The following is a 20,236-nucleotide window of genomic DNA, read 5'->3' on the forward strand; positions in this document are numbered from 1 at the left end:
GATGAAACAAGGCCGTCATCCACGGATGCGCGAGGAGCAGGCGGCGTCCAGAATGTTTCGCTGAGATGGGTTGGTGCTTGTGATCTGCCGGCCAATGACGCGCCGGCGGGGAGCGTTTTTGCCTCACGCAGCCTTGGCATCCGCCTGTCTCCTGGAGGCGCCCAACATGGACCCTCCGGCCAGCTTCAAGGCCTTCCTCGCCCATGCACCGCTGGCCCCCCGGTCAGCCCATTTGCCCGTCCGCTCTTGCACTGGCCGCCGGTAAAATGCGCTGAAGCACGCCCGCGTCGCCGCATCGGGCAGGCCGCGCCCTGGCTTGCGCAACCATTGTCCTAGTGTGCAACGACCGCCACGCCTGCGGCGGCCCGCGTAAGCTCTTCATCTGCCTCGCTCTCTGTGCCAGTCGTACCGTCGGCGTTGTTGCAGCCGCCGGCCCGCTGCACGCGCCCGGCGCCGTGACCGTCATGCTGGCGTCGATACTTGCCCTTGCCAGCGCTCAGGGGCGCGTCTGGGCGCGCAAGCCGCCTCACGGCTTACGACTGCGACACCCCGGCGCCGCGCCCTGGGAGGAAGCGGCCTTCTCGACGCGCGGCGATCGAAATGTGTCCGCCGGTGGAGCCTGCCCTGGGTCCCTGGCCACCGATGTCATGAAACGTTTGAGAAGTGCGCACAGCCCAGCTCACAATGGCTCCAATATATATGAATGGCCGGCGGGAAGTGGTGGCCTGCCCAGCCCTGGTTGTTTTTGTGCACTTCCGCTCCTTCAAGAAGACGTCTGCTATCAGCCTTCGCTTCTCTCTTCCAGCCCCATCTTTTCACGTCTTGTCGCTCTTTCGTCCTCCATAGCTCCCGCCATCATGACGTTCGCCGACCAGTACACCCCGAAGCCCATCACCGACATCTTCACCGCCGACACCGACATCGACCGCCGCCAATGCAAACGTACCGTGCCCATGCGGGTTATGTGCCTGGGCCTCGGCCGCACGGGAACTGCTTGTGAGTAGCAATAGCCATCTCCCTTGGGGCGGAGTCTGACTGGTGTCTGCAGCCCTTCGTGATGCCCTGCGCGACCTTGGCTTCAACGACACCTACCACATGATGGCAGTCAGCGTTGAGAACCCGCCTGATGCCCTTCTGTGGAGGGACGCCCTTGCCTACAAGTACGACGGCGTTGGCCACTTTGGCCGCGAACAGTGGGACCAGCTCCTGGGTCACTGCCAGGTACTACCCTTCGCCCTGGAGACCCGCGCGACTGGCTGCTAACAACGCTGCAGTCTCTCTGCGATTGGCCGGCAATTGCCTTCGCGAAGGAGCTGATTGAGGCCTACCCCGAGGCCAAGATCATCCTGACCACCCGCGACGTTGACTCTTGGCACGCGTAAGTTGATTGAAGGAGCGTGACTCGGCTGCAGGTGCTAATCGACGATGCAGCTCCTGCCTCAAGACGGTCGACTGGCGCGCCAACGACCCGGAATTGAAGATGGTTGCCAAGTGGGACTGGGGTTCCGGCCTCTACCAGCCCATGCTGTACAAGTTCTGGACCAGCTTCTTCAAGGGCGACTTCAAGAAGTACGGCAAGCAGGTCTACCACGAGCACTACGAAGAGGTGCGCAAGCTCGTGCCGCCGGAGCGCCTGCTCGAGTACCGCATGGGCCAGGGCTGGGAGCCGCTGTGCGAGTTCCTCGAGGTGCCGGTGCCGGACAAGAAGTTCCCGCACACCAATGACACGGACGGCTTCGTCGACAGGTGCCGGGCACGCAACAGGGCCCAGATGTGTAACGTTGCCTTCCGCATGCTGGTCGTCGGAGGCGGCGCGGCAGCCACAGTGCTGGCGGCGTCGATGACGCTGCACCGCTACTTCGGCCACCGGCTGTTCGGCAGCTCGTAGGCGCGTGGTGGCGGGCTTTTGGCAGGGGGTTTGTCGGTTTTGATTCACGCACGCTTGGGGTTTTGGGCTTATCGTTGTTAATATGTTATCTTTCCAAAACGGGCGACGCGGAGTTGGCATCAGGGACATGGCAGGCAGCTCTTTTCTCGGCGCAGTATTATGCACAGCTTTCAGAACAGCCACGGACGGGGCTTCCGTAGGCAATCCACCCGTCCTGCTCAGCAGCAGGGCGTTCAAATGCAGTTAATCTCTAGACATCTTTTGCCGCTTGATCCGACGTGACGGAGCATCCCTGGGGCCTGCGTCTCGGCAGTGTGCGATAACGCAACGGAGAGGGCGGCGTGTGGGCGAGCGCGGACCGGCAGGCGAGGCGGGCGGCGTGGGCAGCGTCGCGGCGCCAAGAATTGCGGTGGCAGGCCGCGTGAGCTTGGGTGGGCCGTGTGCGTCTCCACGCCCTCCTGGTGCGGAGGGTGTTGGCGGTGGAATTCCGATTGCGATGGGCCGGGTGGGGGCAGGCCTCTAATCTCGTTCGGGGCGCGGTGCGGTGATCGCTGGCCACCAGGGATGCGCGTCTCTGCGTGGAGACGCCGGTGGGCCCGCCTCTCCAGCCTGGCTGCGTAAGGCGCTCAGGGCGCTGGCACTGCATTTCGTCTGGCCGCATCCGCGTCATCCCAGCGCCGGCGTCTACTTTTCGTTCTGCCGCAGAGGGGTGTGGTTTCTTCAATGACCAGCCGCCTCGCTCCGTAACTGCATCTTTGCCATGTCGCCGACACCAGCCTTTCCTTCCATGCCTTCGTTTCTGCTTGCCGTTGCCTTGCTCCTTCTCTCATTTATTGCTTCTGCACGCGCCGACCTGAACAACGACACCTCGCCTACATTTTTCTTCCATTCGGTGCGCTCCGCAACGCCCACCTCCAGCGCCGCCACCGCTGACCACAGCTGCAGAGACCCGAAATCCATGCCCCTATAATACAATTCGACGTGCTATGGCCCGACTTCGTGTCGCCGGGCTACATTTTCCTTTCGCCCTACCGCAACGTCGACCCGGGCCCGTACATCTACGATAACTATGGCGTGCGTCCTCTGCCTTGCCCGAGCTCGCCTGCCATCCGCTGACAACCGCAGAACCTTGTGTGGTCCGGAGCTGGTCTCATGGGCCCCATGGTTGGCCACGCGCCCCGCGTCTGCGACTACCAGGGCGAAGATCATCTCTGCTTCTACCAGGGCGAGCAGTACCAAGGCTTCGCCCGTGGTCACGGCATGATCATGAACAACGAGTACCGCGTCATCAAGACGGTCGAGAGCGGCGGCTCCACCGCCCAGGCCGACATGCACGAGTTCCGCGTGCTTCCTGGCGGCAAAACGGCGCTGATGACCGTCTATCAGACCCGGCAGTACGACCTGGCGGACTTTGGCATCGAGCGGGGAATGGGCTGGATCGTCGACAGCGTCTTTCAGGAAGTCGACATCGAGACCAATGACGTGGTGTTCGAGTGGCGCGCCATGGACCACGTGTCACCGAGCTTCAGCTACACCCTACCCGGCACCACCGATACCAGCGGTGATGGACGCTCGCGCAACTCGCCCTGGGACTATTTCCACATCAATTCCATCGACAAGAACGACGACGGGGACTATCTGATCTCGTCCCGGCACATGGCCGCCGTGTACAAGATCTCGGGTGAGGATGGGCATGTCATCTGGGAGCTGAACGGCGCAAACCCCAGCTTCCACAACCTCAACCTGCACTTCTCCAGTCAACACCACGCGCGCTGGCTGAAGGAGAACTCGACGCATACTGTTCTTTCCCTCTTCGACAATGCTAGCAACCACTACAACACGACGAACCCTTGGTCGCGCGGCATGTCCATCGCCATCAACCACGTCGACCGCACAGCGTCGATGCTACAAGAATGGCTGGCGCCGGAGGCTGCAGGCGGGCTGCTCTCGGGATCGCAAGGCAACATGCAGGTCCTCAAGGACGGCCACGTTATGATCGGATGGGGCAACAACCCCTTCTTCTCCGAGCATCTGCCAACGGGCGAGGCCGTCATGTATGGCAAGCTCGCGCAGCCCGAGTCGGGCGTGGTCAACTACCGCGTGTACAAGTTCGAATGGTCGGGCACGCCGCGGGACAGCCCGGCGCTATGGACGTACTCGCGCACGGGGACCAGCGTTGCGGGCATGGTCTTCTACGTGTCGTGGAACGGCGCTACCGAAGTCCAGTCATGGCAGTTCTACGCGGCCAACGATGCGAGTGGGCCGTGGGAGTTTGTGGGCAACGCAACCAAGCGCGGATTCGAGACGAGGCTGCGCATCGAGACGGTCAAGTCGTATGCATTTGCAGAGGCGCTGGACGAGCACGGCAATGTGCTGAGGCGTTCGGCGGTCACCAAGACGTTTGTGCCGTCGGCGGGCCTCATGCCGTCGTGCGACGATTGGAGCTGCCAGCAGCATCCGGCGCTCGCGGAGGGTGAGGTCATCGAAGCGCACGCGCCGTTCGTGGCCAACGGCGGAGCCAATTGGAACACGGGCCTCAACAGCGTGAACTACTACATGAGGCAGCCGATGTCGATGGGAGCGAGTATTGCCAGCATCGCAGGCCCGCTGGGGGTTGGCGTGGCTGTGGTAGCGCTGCTGGCACTGTGTCTCTACAAGCACCGGGCGATGCGGGGCATGTCCGGATGGCAGCGTTCGCTGCAGCAGCGCGCAGTAGGCTTGCAGGAGGTGCTGAGCCCGGACGGCGTGCGGCAGCGGCTGCTGCGACAGTATAAGCGAGTGGGGGATGCGGAGACGGGGCTGTGAGACTTCAAAGGGTGTGATGTACAGTACATAGATAGAACAGAGCAAACAACAGTAATGCTAATCCGGGCACTGCAACGCCGTGGTATCCGACTTGGCTGCGCTCGGCTCGCGGGCTGCAAGTGGTGATGTCTGCAACGGCGAGACAGTGGTGTGGTGCGTTGGAGACGGCAGTTTGAGATGGCGTCGCGGCGACTGGTGGCTGACGGCCGCCGTGCTGCAGCGCGGCTGTGGCTGGGTGCGGCTCGCGGCTAGCGGCAACGACGACGACAGCGGCGACGACGACGACGACGACGACGAGTACCAGCCTAGCAGATGCCACGAGTGCGGCGCAGGTCGCGCGACGGAGGCGTTGCCGGAAACGTCGCAGCGAGGGCGCATCGGCTGCTATTGATAGGCGGCGACACAAGCCTTCCCAAGCTTTTGTTGCGCGTCGCAACGTCGGGCTGGATGCGGAGGCGATCGGCGCGGCGGATTTGGATGAACGTGAGGTTGATTGCGCGGCCGCACGGGCTGTCTGGCGGCCGGCCCCTGCAATGTCGCGCGCACGCTGCAAGCCGTGTCGCCAAGCGGTGCCAAGACAGGGCCTGAAGCGCGGGCGCGTGCGACAATACGTATGCAACTGCGACGGAGCTAACGGGGCGCCCCACCGCTGCTGCGTCGCCGGCCTATTCGTACGTCCTATCACCCTCGTGCCGCGCCCATGTCTCCTTCGTCACCTCCACTCCCCGACGATGCGCAGCAGAACCACCTCGCAGGCCGAGCCCGCTGACTCGTCCACCGGCGCCGCCCTCCGCCAACACAAAGCTCATCAGCGCCATGGTTCCGGTGTGCATCCGCATGCCCGCTCCATCTCCCTCGGCCGTCTTGAACTTGACCAGCCCGCCGACATGGACACGCCCATCGAGCACTCCAAGCCGCCGCCCGCCAGCTGGGCCACGCTGCCGCACAAGGGCCAGCTCGCCGTGCTAGCCATCTCGCGCTTCGTCGACTTCTTCCAGATGGCCTCGCTGCAGACGTACATGGTCCATCAGCTCAAGTCCTTCGACCCCGCCCTGCCCGACTCGGCCATCTCGCACCAGGCCGGCGTGCTGCAGGGTAGCTTCACCGCGACCCAGATTGTCACAGCCGTCGTCTGGGGCCGCGTCGCCGACGCCCCGTGGTGCGGCCGCAAGCGCGTGCTGCTGATCGGTCTCGTCGGCACCGCCTTTTCGTGCCTGGGCGTCGGCTTTTCGCAAACCTTTCTGCAGGCCACGTTCTGGCGCATGTTGGGTGGCGCCATCAACGGCACCATCGGGTCCGCAAGGACCATGGTTGCCGAGACGGTTGACAAGCGCTTCCACTCCCGCGCCTTTCTGCTGCTGCCGCTAGCCTTCAATGTTGCCAACATCCTCGGTCCCAGTACGCTGCCTTCCCCAGATCCTCGTCCACGTGTTCCCCGCCTGCTAACTACAACCCTACAGTCCTTAGCGGTCTGCTCGTAGAGCCTGTTGCCGCATACCCCAAGCTGTTCGGCCCGGAGTCTGTCTTTGGCGGCGTCGACGGCATCCAATGGATGGAGAAATACCCCTATGCCATGCCAAACCTCCTCTGCGCCATTCTGCTTGTTCTCGAGGCCGTTGCCGTGCATTTCCTGCTCACGGAGACGCTAGCGAGCATCCGTAACTCCAAGGTCCCGCTACCCAGCTTCATGGACATAGTGAAAAGGTTCATTTCCCGCTTCACTTCGCCCAATGCCCATCAATACCGCCTCGTCGACAACGCCTCCGATGGCCTATTGGCTGGCATGGACGATGACGCCGTCGAGCTCGCCTCAGTCCGTCATGGTGAAAAGCCGAGAATGTCGAAGCGCCCTCAAGTCTTGCCGTTCAGCCGCATCTGGACCGCCAACGTATTATGGGTCTTGCTCTCGATTGCGATTTTCGACTTCCATATGGGGTACGGTTCCTTCTGAAAGCCTCCTTGATGTTCCAATCCCACTGACCTGCTCTGTAGTGCGTTTTCCAGTCTCTGGATCGTATACCTTTCCACCGACAGACCTGCATCTGACATCACGGCTCGCTTTGTCAAGCGATCCAATCCTTTCATCTTTAGCGGTGGTCTTGCCTTTGAGCCTGCCGCCATTGGCTTTGCTCTAGCTGTTCTTGGAATTGTTGGTCTTTTCCTGCAGCTTTCCATATACCCCTGGGCGAACACGCGGTTCGGCCTAATGCGTTGCTTCCGCTACTCGCTTTTCCTTTTCCCGTTGGCATATTTCTTGGCGCCCTATCTGTCTCTCTTACCGTCGCCAACACCCGCGCCAAGTCCCGCGACCGGATTCTGGGTGTGGGTCGGCATCAGCCTCATCCTTACCCTTCAGGTGACCGCGCGTACTTTCGCTCTTCCCGCCAGCATTATCCTACTCAACAACTCCAGCCCGCATCCGAGCGTCCTGGCCACAATCCACGGTATTGGCCAGAGCGTTAGCTCGACCTTCCGCACGGTGGGACCTATTGCCGCCGGTTATTGGTACGGTGTCGGCTTAGAAAAGGGCATTGTTGGGGTTGCCTGGTGGCTTGTCGCAGCCGTCAGTTGCATCGGCTGCGTTTCCAGTTTCTGGGTTCGTAATGGTACTGGTCACGAGATCCTTCTGCCCGGCGAAGAACCTCCGGAAAATGACAGACAGTAAACGGAAGGCTTCGCTTTTGGAAGGATTCATACTTCTAACAATATTCGAAGTTTATATTTGGAAGTTAGTTGGAGCACAGGGAGGTTTTACATGCTGCATATGGAAGGGCGTTCTGCATTTGCACACGGCGTTGGGCTTTCTCCTTCTCTTTCGTTTGATTTTGGTACCCTGAAAAAAAGGCTCGTGGGGCATGCGTGTGGATATCACTCGGTTACTGTCCAGTTCATCGTGCTCACATACCCTCTTCTTTTTCTTGTCCTGTATTTTGGTAAAGGGGGTGTTAGTGTATCTGAGAGCGGAGAGTCAGTGTCAGATTAGCAGATTATATGTTTGTTCTTATAGAAGATTACCAGCATACGACCATCGCTTGCTGTACGACGAAGTACTGTGCATAATGCTGTTTCGTCAAAATAAGCCTTCCTATTCATGTTGTGGTCTCATGGCTGTGCTGTCGTATGCATGCTTAGTTATTTGCGTAACGTTGCATGAGAACAACATTTACGTGGCACAATGTGCGTAAGTATGACTGCAGCTTTGTACTCGGAACAGGCATATGTAGGTTGAGTGCCGTGTCTCGGAAGTCATCCCTGGTTTGATGTCTCGGGATCAGTTGTACTTACGGTACGTCAACTTCCACAAAGCACTTAGACCGAAGGCGTTCCTTTTGCTACTGCGCAAATGACGAAACATTGGCAAATGCTGCCTGTTTATAGTGCTTTTTCCCTTTAATCATTTTCAAACCGCCTTGGACACTCACTGCGTTATTTTCACCAGTCCGTACTTGTCACCGCTATTAATCCTCTACATATGCGCTCGCTGGCATTGACTGTCCGTCCATCGTTCTCAGTAATACATGCCTCACATAATAGTGGTGCTAGGGTGCATATATTCATATATTCGTGTTTCAGTGTATAACACTGTCATACCAGATTGTGAGCGAGCATCATGTGCAATGAACTCAGGTCAGATAATGTAGCCAGAGCACCGGTCGTCATTTTACCGAGTATTTTCTATTATTTGTGCGTTTAAGGCCCCTCCCCCCAACCAAACATCAACAACCACTGTACAGATCATGAACACCATGCGGAGGTTGACCAACGATGCAAGTGACGAGAATGAACCATTGTTCGGAAACACTCGCTGCGCTCCAAATTTTCGTAGCACGTCTTTCGTGATCACCTTGTTCATGAACCTGTACTGACCTCCACCTGCACTTTCTAAAATTACAAAGGGTTGATTTTACGAAAAATTCAACCATGGGGAACAAGAACTCGACGTGCCAGGCCAACGGCATGCGATGGTGTGGATAAGGGCATGATGTCTTAGCCCAGGCCTGTCTTCGTGGTCTTGACAACATGTGTCACGGGTTGAAGGATACCCTTGTTGTTCATAGCACCCAGTGCTGTACCGGAACTCCAGCCCATCTTTTCAAGCATGGCTCGTCCCTTGTTTTCTGAGCCGATTTCAGGTGCAGATGCACCGACGACATCACCATCTTGATAGGATACGGCGGCATACCTCCCCCCACCGCCTCCTCCGCCGGATTTCTTGCCTCCGCCGCGCTTATCCATTCGGTGGAGGAAGCGATTCTGGTACCGTGCAGTGATCTTGGAAAAGGACATCTCGTCGAAGTCCCTTGTACGCGACGTCTTGATGAGCGTAGTGAAACGTGAAGTCCCAGAGCCAATAGACCTAGAAGTGAGGCCCAAAGCCGCAGCCAGCTGGTGAAGTGCGGCACGGTCGCGTTTGTCCATGGGAGGGAAAGGCCTGCTCTGGCTGGGCGAGCTCAAAAACACCTTGATCTCCTCTCTGATCTGAGTGAATGTCATTCCCTCGTTGTACTTAACATTCAAGTCGGCCTTGAATTTATTCCTCTTTCCAAGCAGACCTTGAGAGCGCAGTTCCGCCCGTTCCTGCTTCTTGAGACGTTTCTTATCGCGATCGTTTTCCCAGGAGGTGACGAGCTGAGCCGTGAGATCGTCGTCTGACAGCTCGAAAGGCAGGTCGACAGCCCTGCCTTTTTTCTTCTTCTTGAGGCTCGGCCTCTCGAAGTCCATGATATCGAAGCCATTGTAAGGGTCCTGTTCAAGTACATCGGCCATCAAAGTTGCTGACGGGAAGCTACCATTGGCCCGCTTTGATTTCGGTTTCTGCTTCCTTCCTCGGGTGGTCTGCGGCACGCGGTACTGGTTCTCACCACCGAGATCGTCAATCTCAAGATCATCGTCGTCGTTACCGTCAAACAGAAGGAGATCATTTGAGCCGATTCCCAGTTCTTCTTGCTTCGCGAGCAAGCGTGCAAGTTTTTCATCGCTCATACGCTCTTTCTTCCTCTGGATAAGGTCTTCTTCGTCTTCAAGGTCCATATCGTCGTCGTCGTCATCCTCTTCGTCGTCGTCTTCGCTCTCATCGGACCAACTCTCGGAGGTATCAGCTTCGTTTCCAAGCACGACATTTGCGGTGGTTTCTTCGAAGGCGGCCACGAGGTTCTTGTCGTGTTCTCGTGTCAACCTAGTAACGGAAATCCAGCGAGCCTCATCCTCACTGGAATTGTCGAAAACAACAAGATATTGCAGACCACTCGACCGCGCCCGTTTGCGAAGTATGCGATCAACACTACCAAACACCTCAGACGAAGTGCTGATGTTGTCGAAATCCTCAAGATGGGAAGGGTCCCAGTCCGTCTTATGAGTGTTTTCCGGACCGGTTTCCTGCGCAGTGCTCTTGTTGGCGGTGGCCTCCCATTCATCATTGTCCATTAGCCCCAAAGCCCGCTGTGTAAGGCTTGAGGTTGCGTAGACGCTTCCGGTGACCAATTCGCCTGCATCATCGTATTCCTGTGCTTGTATATTTTCAATGTAGTCTGCGAGAGCCTCGTCGTCCGGGTCGGAGCTGTACCGGTGGCGACTGTTGAGTGAAGGTGATCCGCGAGCAGATGTACTGCGAGCTTGGACCTGCGCAGCCGACTTGGACGGAGCTGCTGGCGATGTTCTTGCAGCTGGAACAGTAGTCCCGCTTTTGGTCTGCGTAGGCTGAACCGAGTCCGTCACAGTTCTCACGTTATTCCGGCCGCGAAACAAGACCACTTCCTCGCTCGAGTCGGAGGGGGTGGGAGAGGCATTTCGTATGATCGGAGGCGGTAATTGTTTGATGAAAGGAGAGCTCGAACCTGCAGTGTCCTCAAAGAACAGGGCAGACGCAGGTAGCGGCGCCGTAGCTTCGACGGTCGGCTCGAGGTGCATCTGCGCCATGGCGTTCTCAGAATGTGCAATGGCGTCCGCGATGGGCTCATCACGATTTGAAAGCGACTCATTGGGCGTCGGTGCATCGGGAGTGGACTCGTTGAGCGGAGACTCATCCGAACGAGATTCTTCTGGCAATGTACCGGCGAGATTGCCTGCGCTCACGAAACTGATGCCTTTGTGACGAAGCTTGACCTCGGAGGACCATAGGTGGTGTCGATGCTCGGTATTACGGGCCTCTTCCTGGAGAGAGAAGGAGTGGGCGCTCGGAGCTGGAGCGAGAGTGAGTGCTAGGAGCGACTGGTGGCGGGGAGGGCAACATACCGTCGGCGGGGGCTTTGACAAAGGACCGAGGAGTGAAGGCACCGCGAGAACCGCCTCTGCCTCGGCGCGAGCCTCGGTGGCCTCCGCCCTTGCGCGCGTGGTTCACCATGAGAAAATGCGCAAAATGGCGAGGTGGCTGACGAGAGTGCGGGAGGAAGAAAGAAGAGCGGCGAGTGTTCGGGAGCTGCGCCGGCCCTTGTACATACATAGCGCTTGTGTTATCTTATCGCGTGCATGACTCGCCGTAGGGCGCCCGCTCAGCAGTCACCCAGCAGCCCACCCTGGCAGCCCGCCGTGGCTACTGCCACTCCTGCTGGAGGCTTCACGCATGCTTCTCGTTGGTTCGCGGCGGCGATGGCGGCGGCGGCATGGCCATTTGAGCCGCGTTGGCAGCGTGTGTTGGGGATCGCCAGGAGCAGCCGCAGCGCATCAGGCACCGGCGGCGAGCGGCCTTCCCCGCCATCTGAGCTTTGCCTGGGGTCAGCTGTCTAGGCATGCGCTGCCGTCACCTTCATCACACCCGCATCCACCACGCGCTCCCAACTTCCCCCATCTGCGCCGCCGCATCCTTTCCGACCACCGCTGGTGATGCTATTCCGGTGAAGATATTCGCCCTCCGCCATGGCCAACGTCGACATCGGCCGCTACAGCAAGCGCCTGGTCCAGTACTTCTGGGACCCGCTCCCCACGAACGAAGAAGCCTCTCCCATATGGTGTCTCGGAAGATCCTATGACTCCAAATCCTTCCTTGCCTCCTCCAGCCTCGATGCCTCCGACCGCCCCGCGCCACCGTTGTCTGTATCGCACGGCTCCACCGCCTCGTCTCGCTCGGCCACCGGCGATGGCACCAGTCAGAACAGCAGTGAAGACGAGAGCGCCCGGGCAGCTGACGCTTTGTCGGATGCGGACAACGATGGCGGCTGGCCTGCGCCTTTCCTAGACGATTTCGAAGCCCGCTTCTGGTTAACTTATCGCTCCAACTTCGCTGCCATACCGCGGTCTCAAGACCCGAACGCTACCAACTCCATGAGCTTTGGCGTGCGCCTCCGGAGCCAACTCAGCAACCACACTGGGTTCTCTTCCGATACTGGCTGGGGTTGCATGATCAGATCCGGACAGAGCCTCTTGGCGAATGCCTTGCAGGTGCTTCGGCTAGGGAGAGGTATGTATTGTCTCCGTCGGTCATAGGCCCGTAGCTTGCTGACACACATAGACTGGCGGAGAGGCCTTGACCCACAAGAAGAGCGACAGATCCTTTCCTTGTTCGCCGACGATCCAAAAGCCCCGTTCTCCATCCACCGCTTTGTCGAACACGGTGCAGCAGCTTGCGGCAAACACCCGGGTGAATGGTTTGGCCCATCCGCCACCGCGAGATGTATCCAGTCAGTCCCATTCCGCCCGCCCCGTTGCACGGATACTAACCACAGCCAGAGCTCTCTCGAACGGTCACGAGGACATTGGTCTTCGCATATATATCACCGGTGACGGATCCGACGTTTACGAGGACAGTTTCATGAAGACAGCAAAGGACCAAAAGGGTTCCTTCCGACCGACATTGGTACTGGTCGGCATCAGGCTGGGGATTGACCGAGTGACACCAGTGTACTGGGAAGCTCTCAAAGCATCGCTGCAACTACCTCAGTCGATTGGCATTGCTGGGTAAGCACCTATATCAGGGGGGGTCTTCTTTGCTGACATTCCAAGTGGCCGTCCGTCGGCTTCCCATTACTTCGTCGGCGTACAAGGCTCTCATTTCTTCTATCTGGATCCGCACAACACTCGGCCCTTCCTCCCTCTCTATTCCGATCTTCCCGATTATACCCAGGAAGACATCGATTCCTGCCATACACGCCGCTTGCGCCGTCTTCACATAAAGGAGATGGACCCGTCAATGCTGATCGCATTTCTCATTCGCGATGAGACTGACTGGAGAAACTGGAGGAAAGCCGTCACGGAGGTGCACGGCAAACCGGTGATTAATGTTGCCGATTCTGAACCAGTTATCCATGGCGGACAGGAGCGCGAGGGTGCAATCGATGAGGTGGAGGCGTTTGATGACGAAGATGACGAAAGTTTGCAATGAACCAGAGTCGCGGCGTTGAATATGGCACTGTTGGGATACCATTCAATTAGACTGTTCCTTCAATGTCTGCAGCCAGGGCCCTGTCGTGTCGTGATAACATTTCGTGCACTGACGGTGCAAGTGTGGGGTGGTCTGGTGAATCTTGACGGTTGACGTGAGCGAATACGACATTCCCCGGAAGTCCACTTCGGTGCCAAGAAATAGGCATCGTCCGGTGCTCGCTGGATGTCGTTCGAAATCGCGTTTCCTACCATGTTAGGAGCTCGTGGAAGGATCCGGGGGCACGTTCAACAGAAAACGCGAGAAAATCTGAAGTACCGATTCCTTTCGGACTGCTTGTCTCGGAGGACCGTAATGTACAAGCGCAGTGATATCTGAAAACCATGAGTCCGTAAAGCCAAACCCGGCCTGAAAAAATGAAGCAAGCCATCCCATGATCGCATTAAAACCCATGAACACCGTCCCCGAACCGATCCGCCCTGATGTGAGCTAAAAATCAGGGAACATCGCCACCGAAGTCAACCCTGAAACACCGCATCTGAAGATGAAGTCACCTATTTGGTGGAGGAAGAGTACTTGGTGACGGCCTTGGTGCCTTCCGAAACGGCGTGCTTGGCCAGCTCACCCGGGAGGATCAGCCTGACACTGTGGAGAAGTCAGTATTTGTTGCGCGGGGCCATTGCGGGGGAGGCGGGGTGCTCACGAGGTCTGGATCTCGCGGGAAGAGATGGTGGACTTCTTGTTGTAAGCCGCGAGCTTGGAGGCCTCGGTGGCAACGCGCTCGAAGATGTCTGCAGGCTTATCAGCATCGGGTCGCTCGGTTTCGGATGCGATGGAAACATACCGTTGACGAAAGAGTTCAGGATGGACATAGCACGGTTGGAGATACCGGTGTCAGGGTGAACCTGCTTGAGGACTGGATGCGAAAACGTCAGTAACGAAGCTCAGCACGCGCAAATGCGCGCAAATGCGCAAAGAGCGCGCAACTCACCCTTGTAGATGTAGGAAGAGTAGGTCTCCTTCCTGGACTTGGTGCGCTTCTTCTTGTCGCCAGAGGGAGCGGCGGTCTTCTTGCCAGCCTCCTTCTTCTCCGCGGGAGCCTTTCCAGCCGGGGCCTTGCCGCCGGTGGTGGGGGTCTTCTGGGCCTTAGGGGGCATTTTGACGGATTGAGCTGAAGTTGCGCGAAAAAGCTAAGTAGCTGGATTGATGGCGTAAGCGGGTGAGCTGCGTGCGACGGCGCGATGGAGCGGTATGGGTGGTGGATGGAGAAACGGAGTTGGAGCTGCGTCGCGCGGGCGGGCTCATTACTTAAAGGCCGGCGAGTGATCGGGCAAGAGCTCGTCGCGTCACTTGTTGTGAGGCCCGTGCGGGGCGCGACGCGCTAGACCGCAAGCAAGCGCCGGGCTCGCTTATCCGGCGGGCGCGGCTGCGCGACTGGTACCCTGCGCCCCGCCGGAGCCCTCGTCACTGCCGTTGATCGCTAGAACGCGACGCTCCCTCATATAAGCTGCCCGCGCCGCCCGCCTCCCATTCCCCCCCATCCACTCTCCATCTCACTACGCTCGACTTATTGCACGACTACCGCGTCAACTGACGGCCCACACATTCCATTTTCCCAGCCTAATCGCTCAAACAAACAAACCGCAAAAATGACTGGTGGCAAGTCTGGTGGCAAGGCCTCGGGCAGCAAGTCCAACGCGCAGTCGTAAGTTTCTCTCGCCGCTTGATTCTGAGTCTTTTTCAGCGCGTCCTGCATGTTTAATCTGCACTTTTGACGCGTATTTGCGTCGCGCTCCGCCTCCAAAGATGAAAAGCATTTTCTGACCTCCTGCAGCCGTTCGTCCAAGGCCGGTCTCGCGTTCCCCGTCGGTCGTGTCCACCGTCTCCTCAGGAAGGGCAACTACGCTCAGCGTGTCGGTGCTGGTGAGTTATATTGGGTCCGCGCGAAATCCGAAGTGGTGTTAATCGCAATCAGGTGCCCCCGTCTACCTCGCCGCTGTCCTCGAGTACCTGGCTGCCGAAATCCTCGAGCTGGCGGGCAACGCTGCCCGTGACAACAAGAAGACCCGTATCATTCCCCGTCACCTGCAGCTCGCCATCCGCAACGATGAGGAGTTGAACAAGCTTCTCGGTCACGTCACCATCGCCCAGGGTGGTGTTCTCCCCAACATTCACCAGAGTACGTTTTCGATTGGAGCCATTTTCGCGGTTCATGTGCTAACTGCGATTCAGACCTTCTGCCCAAGAAGACCGCCAAGGCTGGCAAGGGTGGTCCCAGCCAAGAGCTGTAAGCGGTTCTTTTCGGCTTCTGCTTCTGCTTTTTCAGGCGCGGGTTTGGCGGTTTGCTTTAACGATAATGGGGTTTCGGCATGGGTTCTGGGTTTCACGGCTACGGCTTTGAGTACTGCAATAGGGCAGGTGCTGTACATTACATCCATGGGTATGGATGAAATCTGACGAGTCGATTACATTTCATACGCTATCCGATTTGAGTGATTTTGAAGCTTCTGACTACAGTTGATCTGGTGCGGAGCCCCGCGATCCGCAAATCTGGTGGATTCTCATCCTGTGGAGAACTGCGTCAGGTGAATGCTAGGGTCGGGCGACATTAGATGATCTATATTGATTCGGGAGAAACTGGCGCGGAATTGAGATACAATAGATCCCGTTGTAGGCGTTAAATATGTGGGAGGTAGCCCCTCAGAAGGGGCAAAACAGCAGTTGCCGCGTCTGGAGTGCGCGTGCGATCTATTGCGAAGTTTATGGATTTTGCAGAATCCATGTACATCCAGCGATCTAGCGTATACTATTGCTTTTCATGGATGAGACCAGCCCATCCGGCTGTCCACAAACGAGAGCTACGCCGGTAAGTCCGTCCTGTTGTACAAACGCCCAGGGTTTATGTTACGTCAAGCGCTCAAGTGCGCTCCTTGGAATGTTGGCTAGTTGCTTGAAGGTCGAGACCTGCCAATCAACGGCAGAGCTGTTCTCACAGATCACTCAGAGGTGTGACAAATACGCCGTTTGCGATTGGCCCGAGCAGCTACCATGAAATCTACAGAACCACCCAATGAAGCCACGGTCCATGTAAGCTGTTCAGAGGGTCATGTGCGGCGGGGCTGAAGAATTTATTAGCACTCGGAGAAAGCTGCGCGGCATAGGAATCGGCTTACGGTCGAGGATGGGAGTCGGCAAGTTGCGCTCGTACTTGGAACCTACGGGAGTCAGCAATCGTAGCCAAGCTATTTGCTGAGCGGATACATACCACCAGGAGCCTCAGGTGGCCTGTAGGGATCGGGGTGCTTCCATTTCTCAAGCAAGGTCTCGGTCTCCTGGATCAATTTCTAGCGGCGGGGGTCAGCAGATGTCCACAAGGCTGGGGCGGCGGGCATTGCGACGGACCCTTTGCTGGCGCGGCTCAACGACGTTCTTTTTGGCCTCGAAGAGCGATCGAATGTACATGGCCTGGCCCCTCCACACGTAGCGGTGGACGGCCCAGTCGAGGGCGAGCTTCAGGGAGCGTCGGTAGAGGGAGCTGGCGGCGCGTCAGTGGAGCTCGCAGGACGTTCGGGCGGGCGGGGGGGCGCACAGCACGACGGCCTTGTTGCTCGCCATGGTTGCCGAGGTCGCGATGAGGCGGATGCGGCTGTAGACAATGGCGGGGGTGTTACGTGGGGCGGGCGGCGCGGTGGGTGAAGCGTTGCAGGGCGCTGCTGTAAGTGCCGTGCTGCTGCTCAATGGACTGAAGTTGCGAGGCGGAAGGAGCCGGGCGCGCGACGCTGTACCCTCGGGCGTGGGCCGGACGACTAAGCGGGTCTGACCTTCGTCACAGGCCTTGCGCCGGTGACAGCCAAGAGGCATTTCTTCATCCCATCATCACCTCCTTCCCCTCTCTCCGTCCACGCTCTCTCGTCCTGCGTCTGGCTGCCACGCTGGTCTCGTGCCCCCTACATTGCCCTCGGCACTGCCCGCACATAGCTCTGCTGCTCCTCGTCTGCGCCTCTCGTCGCCATGTCCTTCCGCCGCGTCCTCAGCACCTCGGTGCGCTTCGCTGCCGCCTACCCGCGCAGCTCCCAGCGTCTGCCGCAATTGCTCTTCCCCCAGTGCCGCACCTATGCTTCCAAGATTGTCAAGGTCCCCGAGATGGCCGAGTCTATCACCGAGGGTACCCTAAAGCAGTTCAGCAAGAGCGTCGGCGACTACGTCGAGCTCGACGAGGAGATTGCCACCATTGAGACCGACAAGATCGATGTCTCTGTCAATGCCCCCGAGGCTGGCACCATCGCTGAGCTGCTGGTCAAGGAGGAGGACACTGTCACCGTTGGCCAGGACCTCATCAAGCTCGAGCTCGGCGGCGCCCCTCCGGAGGGCAAGAAGGAGGAGACCGCCAAGGACGAGCCCAAGGAGCCCGCTCCTAAGGAGCAGGAGACTTCCCAGGAGGAGAAGAAGCCCGAGCCTTCGAAGAAGCCTGAGCCGCCCAAGGAGGAGTCCAAGCCCCAGCCTCCGCCGCAGCAGGAGAAGAAGCCCGCTCCGGCGAAGGAGGAACAGCCCAAGAAGACTGATTCTCCCTTCGGTAGCCGCGAGGAGCGCCGCGTAAGTTTGCACCCTCTGCGCCGCGAGTTTGATGGAACTGACGCGGCTTTTCTCAGGTGAAAATGAACCGTATGCGTCTGCGGATTGCCGAGCGCCTCAAGCAGTCGCAGAACACGGCCGCCTCCCTGACCACCTTCAACGAGGTCGACATGTCCTCGCTGATGGAGCTCCGGAAACTCTACAAGGACGATGTGCTCAAGAAGACCGGCGTCAAGCTTGGCTTCATGAGCGCCTTCTCTCGCGCCTGTGTGCTTGCCATGAAAGACGTTCCTGCAGTCAACGCATCCATCGAGGGCCCCAATGGCGGAGATACCATCGTCTACCGTGACTATGTGGACATCAGTGTCGCCGTTGCAACCGAAAAGGGTCTTGTTACTCCCGTTGTCCGCAACGCCGAGGCTATGGACATGATCGGCATCGAGAAGTCGATCGCGGACCTTGGCAAGAAGGCGCGCGACAACAAGCTGACTATTGAGGACATGGCTGGAGGATCCTTCACCATCAGCAACGTAAGTGCTCACCTTCAGCTGGTGGTACCGTGATTAACGTTAGCCCAGGGTGGCGTCTTCGGTTCGCTCTACGGCACACCCGTCATCAACCTCCCCCAAACTGGTAAGTCATGCATATCTCTGTATCCCCTCGGTCTGTATCTGATGTGTTGCAGCTGTGCTTGGTCTTCACGCCATCAAGGAGAGGCCCGTTGCCGTCAACGGCAAGGTCGAGATCCGCCCCATGATGTACCTTGCTCTTACTTACGACCACCGCCTGCTGGATGGCAGGGAAGCTGTTACTTTCCTGGTCAAGGTACGTTCTCATCGAGCCTCCTCGGGTGCGCTTTGTCTTTCAATGTTAACAAATGCAATAGATTAAGGAGTACATTGAGGACCCTCGTCGCATGCTGTTGGGTTAGGTTTTCCGGTTTCTGGCTATGGAATGGAGGTGATTTTGGAGCGTGCATCATTTCCGCATATTTGTACAGACTGGAGCGCTGGTGCTGCACTTGAATGGTTTGGTGTACTATACGGATCTTATAGTTACACCTCCGAATTAGAAAATTTTCGTAGAATAATTAACTTTTTTAGTAAGGTTCTAAATTCTCTTTAGTACTAGTAGAATATATAATTTTTTAAAGAATACTATATAAACTTACTTAACTCGCTATCTTAGCGGTAGAAATTATAAGGCGGTAAGTTTTTTTACTACTAATAAAATAATATTTTAAAGCGAAACTATATAAGCTCTTAAAAGTTTAATTAGTTAGTAAATTATTTAAATATTTAGTTTTTTTAAAATAAAAAATAAAAATATTTATATTCTTACTAAAATATCTGTTTAAATATTAAAATAAATAATAGACTTTATATAAAGTAAAGTTTATAATTTATAATAAACTAAATATTTAAATAAATAAAACGGTAAATTACTAAAATACCTAGTTTTTCGAAAATAATTTCTAAAATACCTATACCCTTATCTAAATACCTAGTTTTTATAAAATTTACCTAAATACCCTACTTTTACGGCAAATTACTGAAATACCCAGTTTTTCGAAAATAATTTCTGAAATACCCATACCCTTACCCAAATACCCAGTTTTCATAAAATTTACCCAAATACCCTACTTTTAAGCATAACTTTTTATGCATTTTCTTACAAATTATAAAACGGGCGAAACTGGGTATTTGGGTAAATATATTGTAAAGTAGGGTATTTGGGTAAATATTATTTACCGAAATACCCAGTTTTTTTTTTAAAATTAATGGCGCATTCTAGACTCTTTTTAAAATTAATCGCGCATTTTACCCCTCTTTTAAAATTAATCGCGCATTTTAGCCTCTTTTTAGCCTCTTTTCAGCCCCTTTTCAGCCCCTGTTCTAAATCTATATAATAGGGCAGTCCTATGTAGGTAAAAACAGTAGAATTCTGCCACCATGGCAGATTCTCAACCATTCGAAGTTGGCGCAATCTATTTCGACCAAAAAGCTGCACGAGATGCTGCTAGATTATATCTAGCACAGCGACACGAATCTTGCGTATCGAAACGAGCCGATAAAACGCGTACGCATTGGGAATGCAAACTAGCTGGATGCGAATTTCTGCTTCAAATTGGACAGAAAAAAGGTAAGTAATTTTACTGTTTTTCCCTCTTTTTAATTCTTCACAATTACTCCAATTGCAATTAATTTAAATTTTACTAATATATTCTATTCAGGCGATGCAATTGTCAAGAAACTTAAGCCTCATACGTGTTTTTCCACGCAAATACACGAAAATTGGCGATATCAACGTTCTGTACGCGTTCTAATCGACCACCAACGCAATACAATTGAGGAAGAACCCCAAATTCAGCCAAATTTAATACGCACCCTCGAGCGTATTAACCATGGGGTTGATATCAACTATCAGCAGGCCTGGCGAATTCGTAAACAGGCGAAAATCGAGGCGTTTGGTACTGAATTAGAGATGATTCGTCGAATTCAGGTAAGTTTATCTATAAAATTAGCTATTAAAACTAATTTGTTTATTACTGAATAGCCCTACCTTCGTGAAATTCGACAAAATCACGGCAATGGAGGCGGTTTTACGCGATTTTCGCGTAATGAAGAGAGTAGAGCATTTCAGTAAGTAATATATTA

General features: G+C 56.1%; 9 protein-coding genes across 9 annotated transcripts; 6 read left to right on the forward strand and 3 right to left on the reverse strand.

The window, feature by feature from the left end:
- Positions 1-857: 857 nt before the first annotated feature.
- SLS55_005717 (uncharacterized protein) lies at positions 858-1,888 on the forward strand (the record flags this gene model as incomplete). Its single annotated transcript, XM_066777161.1, has 4 exons — positions 858-996; positions 1,049-1,221; positions 1,275-1,378; positions 1,432-1,888. 4 exons carry the CDS (start codon positions 858-860, stop codon positions 1,886-1,888), a joined length of 873 nt encoding a protein of 290 aa, XP_066633003.1.
- A 787-nt stretch (positions 1,889-2,675) lies between these two features.
- On the forward strand, positions 2,676-4,693 carry SLS55_005718 (uncharacterized protein; the record flags this gene model as incomplete). The annotated part of the gene is made up of 3 exons (XM_066777162.1): positions 2,676-2,696; positions 2,834-2,962; positions 3,014-4,693. The coding sequence occupies 3 exons, from the start codon at positions 2,676-2,678 to the stop codon at positions 4,691-4,693; spliced, it is 1,830 nt and encodes a 609-aa protein (XP_066633004.1).
- A 731-nt stretch (positions 4,694-5,424) lies between these two features.
- Positions 5,425-7,358, forward strand: SLS55_005719 (uncharacterized protein; the record flags this gene model as incomplete). Its single annotated transcript, XM_066777163.1, has 3 exons — positions 5,425-6,091; positions 6,154-6,628; positions 6,686-7,358. The coding sequence occupies 3 exons, from the start codon at positions 5,425-5,427 to the stop codon at positions 7,356-7,358; spliced, it is 1,815 nt and encodes a 604-aa protein (XP_066633005.1).
- Positions 7,359-8,680: 1,322 nt separating this feature from the next.
- On the reverse strand, positions 8,681-11,033 carry SQS1 (squalene synthetase-like protein; the record flags this gene model as incomplete). The annotated part of the gene is made up of 2 exons (XM_066777164.1): positions 8,681-10,872; positions 10,925-11,033. 2 exons carry the CDS (start codon positions 11,031-11,033, stop codon positions 8,681-8,683), a joined length of 2,301 nt encoding a protein of 766 aa, XP_066633006.1.
- A 512-nt stretch (positions 11,034-11,545) lies between these two features.
- On the forward strand, positions 11,546-13,007 carry ATG4 (Cysteine protease atg4; the record flags this gene model as incomplete). Its single annotated transcript, XM_066777165.1, has 4 exons — positions 11,546-12,086; positions 12,138-12,306; positions 12,356-12,583; positions 12,629-13,007. The coding sequence occupies 4 exons, from the start codon at positions 11,546-11,548 to the stop codon at positions 13,005-13,007; spliced, it is 1,317 nt and encodes a 438-aa protein (XP_066633007.1).
- A 554-nt stretch (positions 13,008-13,561) lies between these two features.
- On the reverse strand, positions 13,562-14,164 carry HTB1 (histone H2B; the record flags this gene model as incomplete). The annotated part of the gene is made up of 4 exons (XM_066777166.1): positions 13,562-13,652; positions 13,711-13,798; positions 13,852-13,923; positions 13,999-14,164. The coding sequence occupies 4 exons, from the start codon at positions 14,162-14,164 to the stop codon at positions 13,562-13,564; spliced, it is 417 nt and encodes a 138-aa protein (XP_066633008.1).
- Positions 14,165-14,656: 492 nt separating this feature from the next.
- Positions 14,657-15,298, forward strand: HTA1 (histone H2A; the record flags this gene model as incomplete). The annotated part of the gene is made up of 4 exons (XM_066777167.1): positions 14,657-14,712; positions 14,842-14,930; positions 14,983-15,186; positions 15,240-15,298. The coding sequence occupies 4 exons, from the start codon at positions 14,657-14,659 to the stop codon at positions 15,296-15,298; spliced, it is 408 nt and encodes a 135-aa protein (XP_066633009.1).
- Positions 15,299-16,249: 951 nt separating this feature from the next.
- Positions 16,250-16,622, reverse strand: SLS55_005724 (uncharacterized protein; the record flags this gene model as incomplete). Its single annotated transcript, XM_066777168.1, has 3 exons — positions 16,250-16,351; positions 16,410-16,542; positions 16,597-16,622. 3 exons carry the CDS (start codon positions 16,620-16,622, stop codon positions 16,250-16,252), a joined length of 261 nt encoding a protein of 86 aa, XP_066633010.1.
- Positions 16,623-17,018: 396 nt separating this feature from the next.
- KGD2 (2-oxoglutarate dehydrogenase complex E2 component) lies at positions 17,019-18,510 on the forward strand (the record flags this gene model as incomplete). Its single annotated transcript, XM_066777169.1, has 5 exons — positions 17,019-17,600; positions 17,657-18,109; positions 18,158-18,212; positions 18,265-18,404; positions 18,466-18,510. 5 exons carry the CDS (start codon positions 17,019-17,021, stop codon positions 18,508-18,510), a joined length of 1,275 nt encoding a protein of 424 aa, XP_066633011.1.
- Positions 18,511-20,236: the final 1,726 nt, after the last annotated feature.

This window comes from Diplodia seriata (genome assembly GCF_021436955.1).
Source record: "Diplodia seriata strain FDS-637 chromosome Unknown scaffold_5, whole genome shotgun sequence".
Taxonomy (NCBI): Eukaryota; Fungi; Ascomycota; class Dothideomycetes; order Botryosphaeriales; family Botryosphaeriaceae; genus Diplodia; species Diplodia seriata.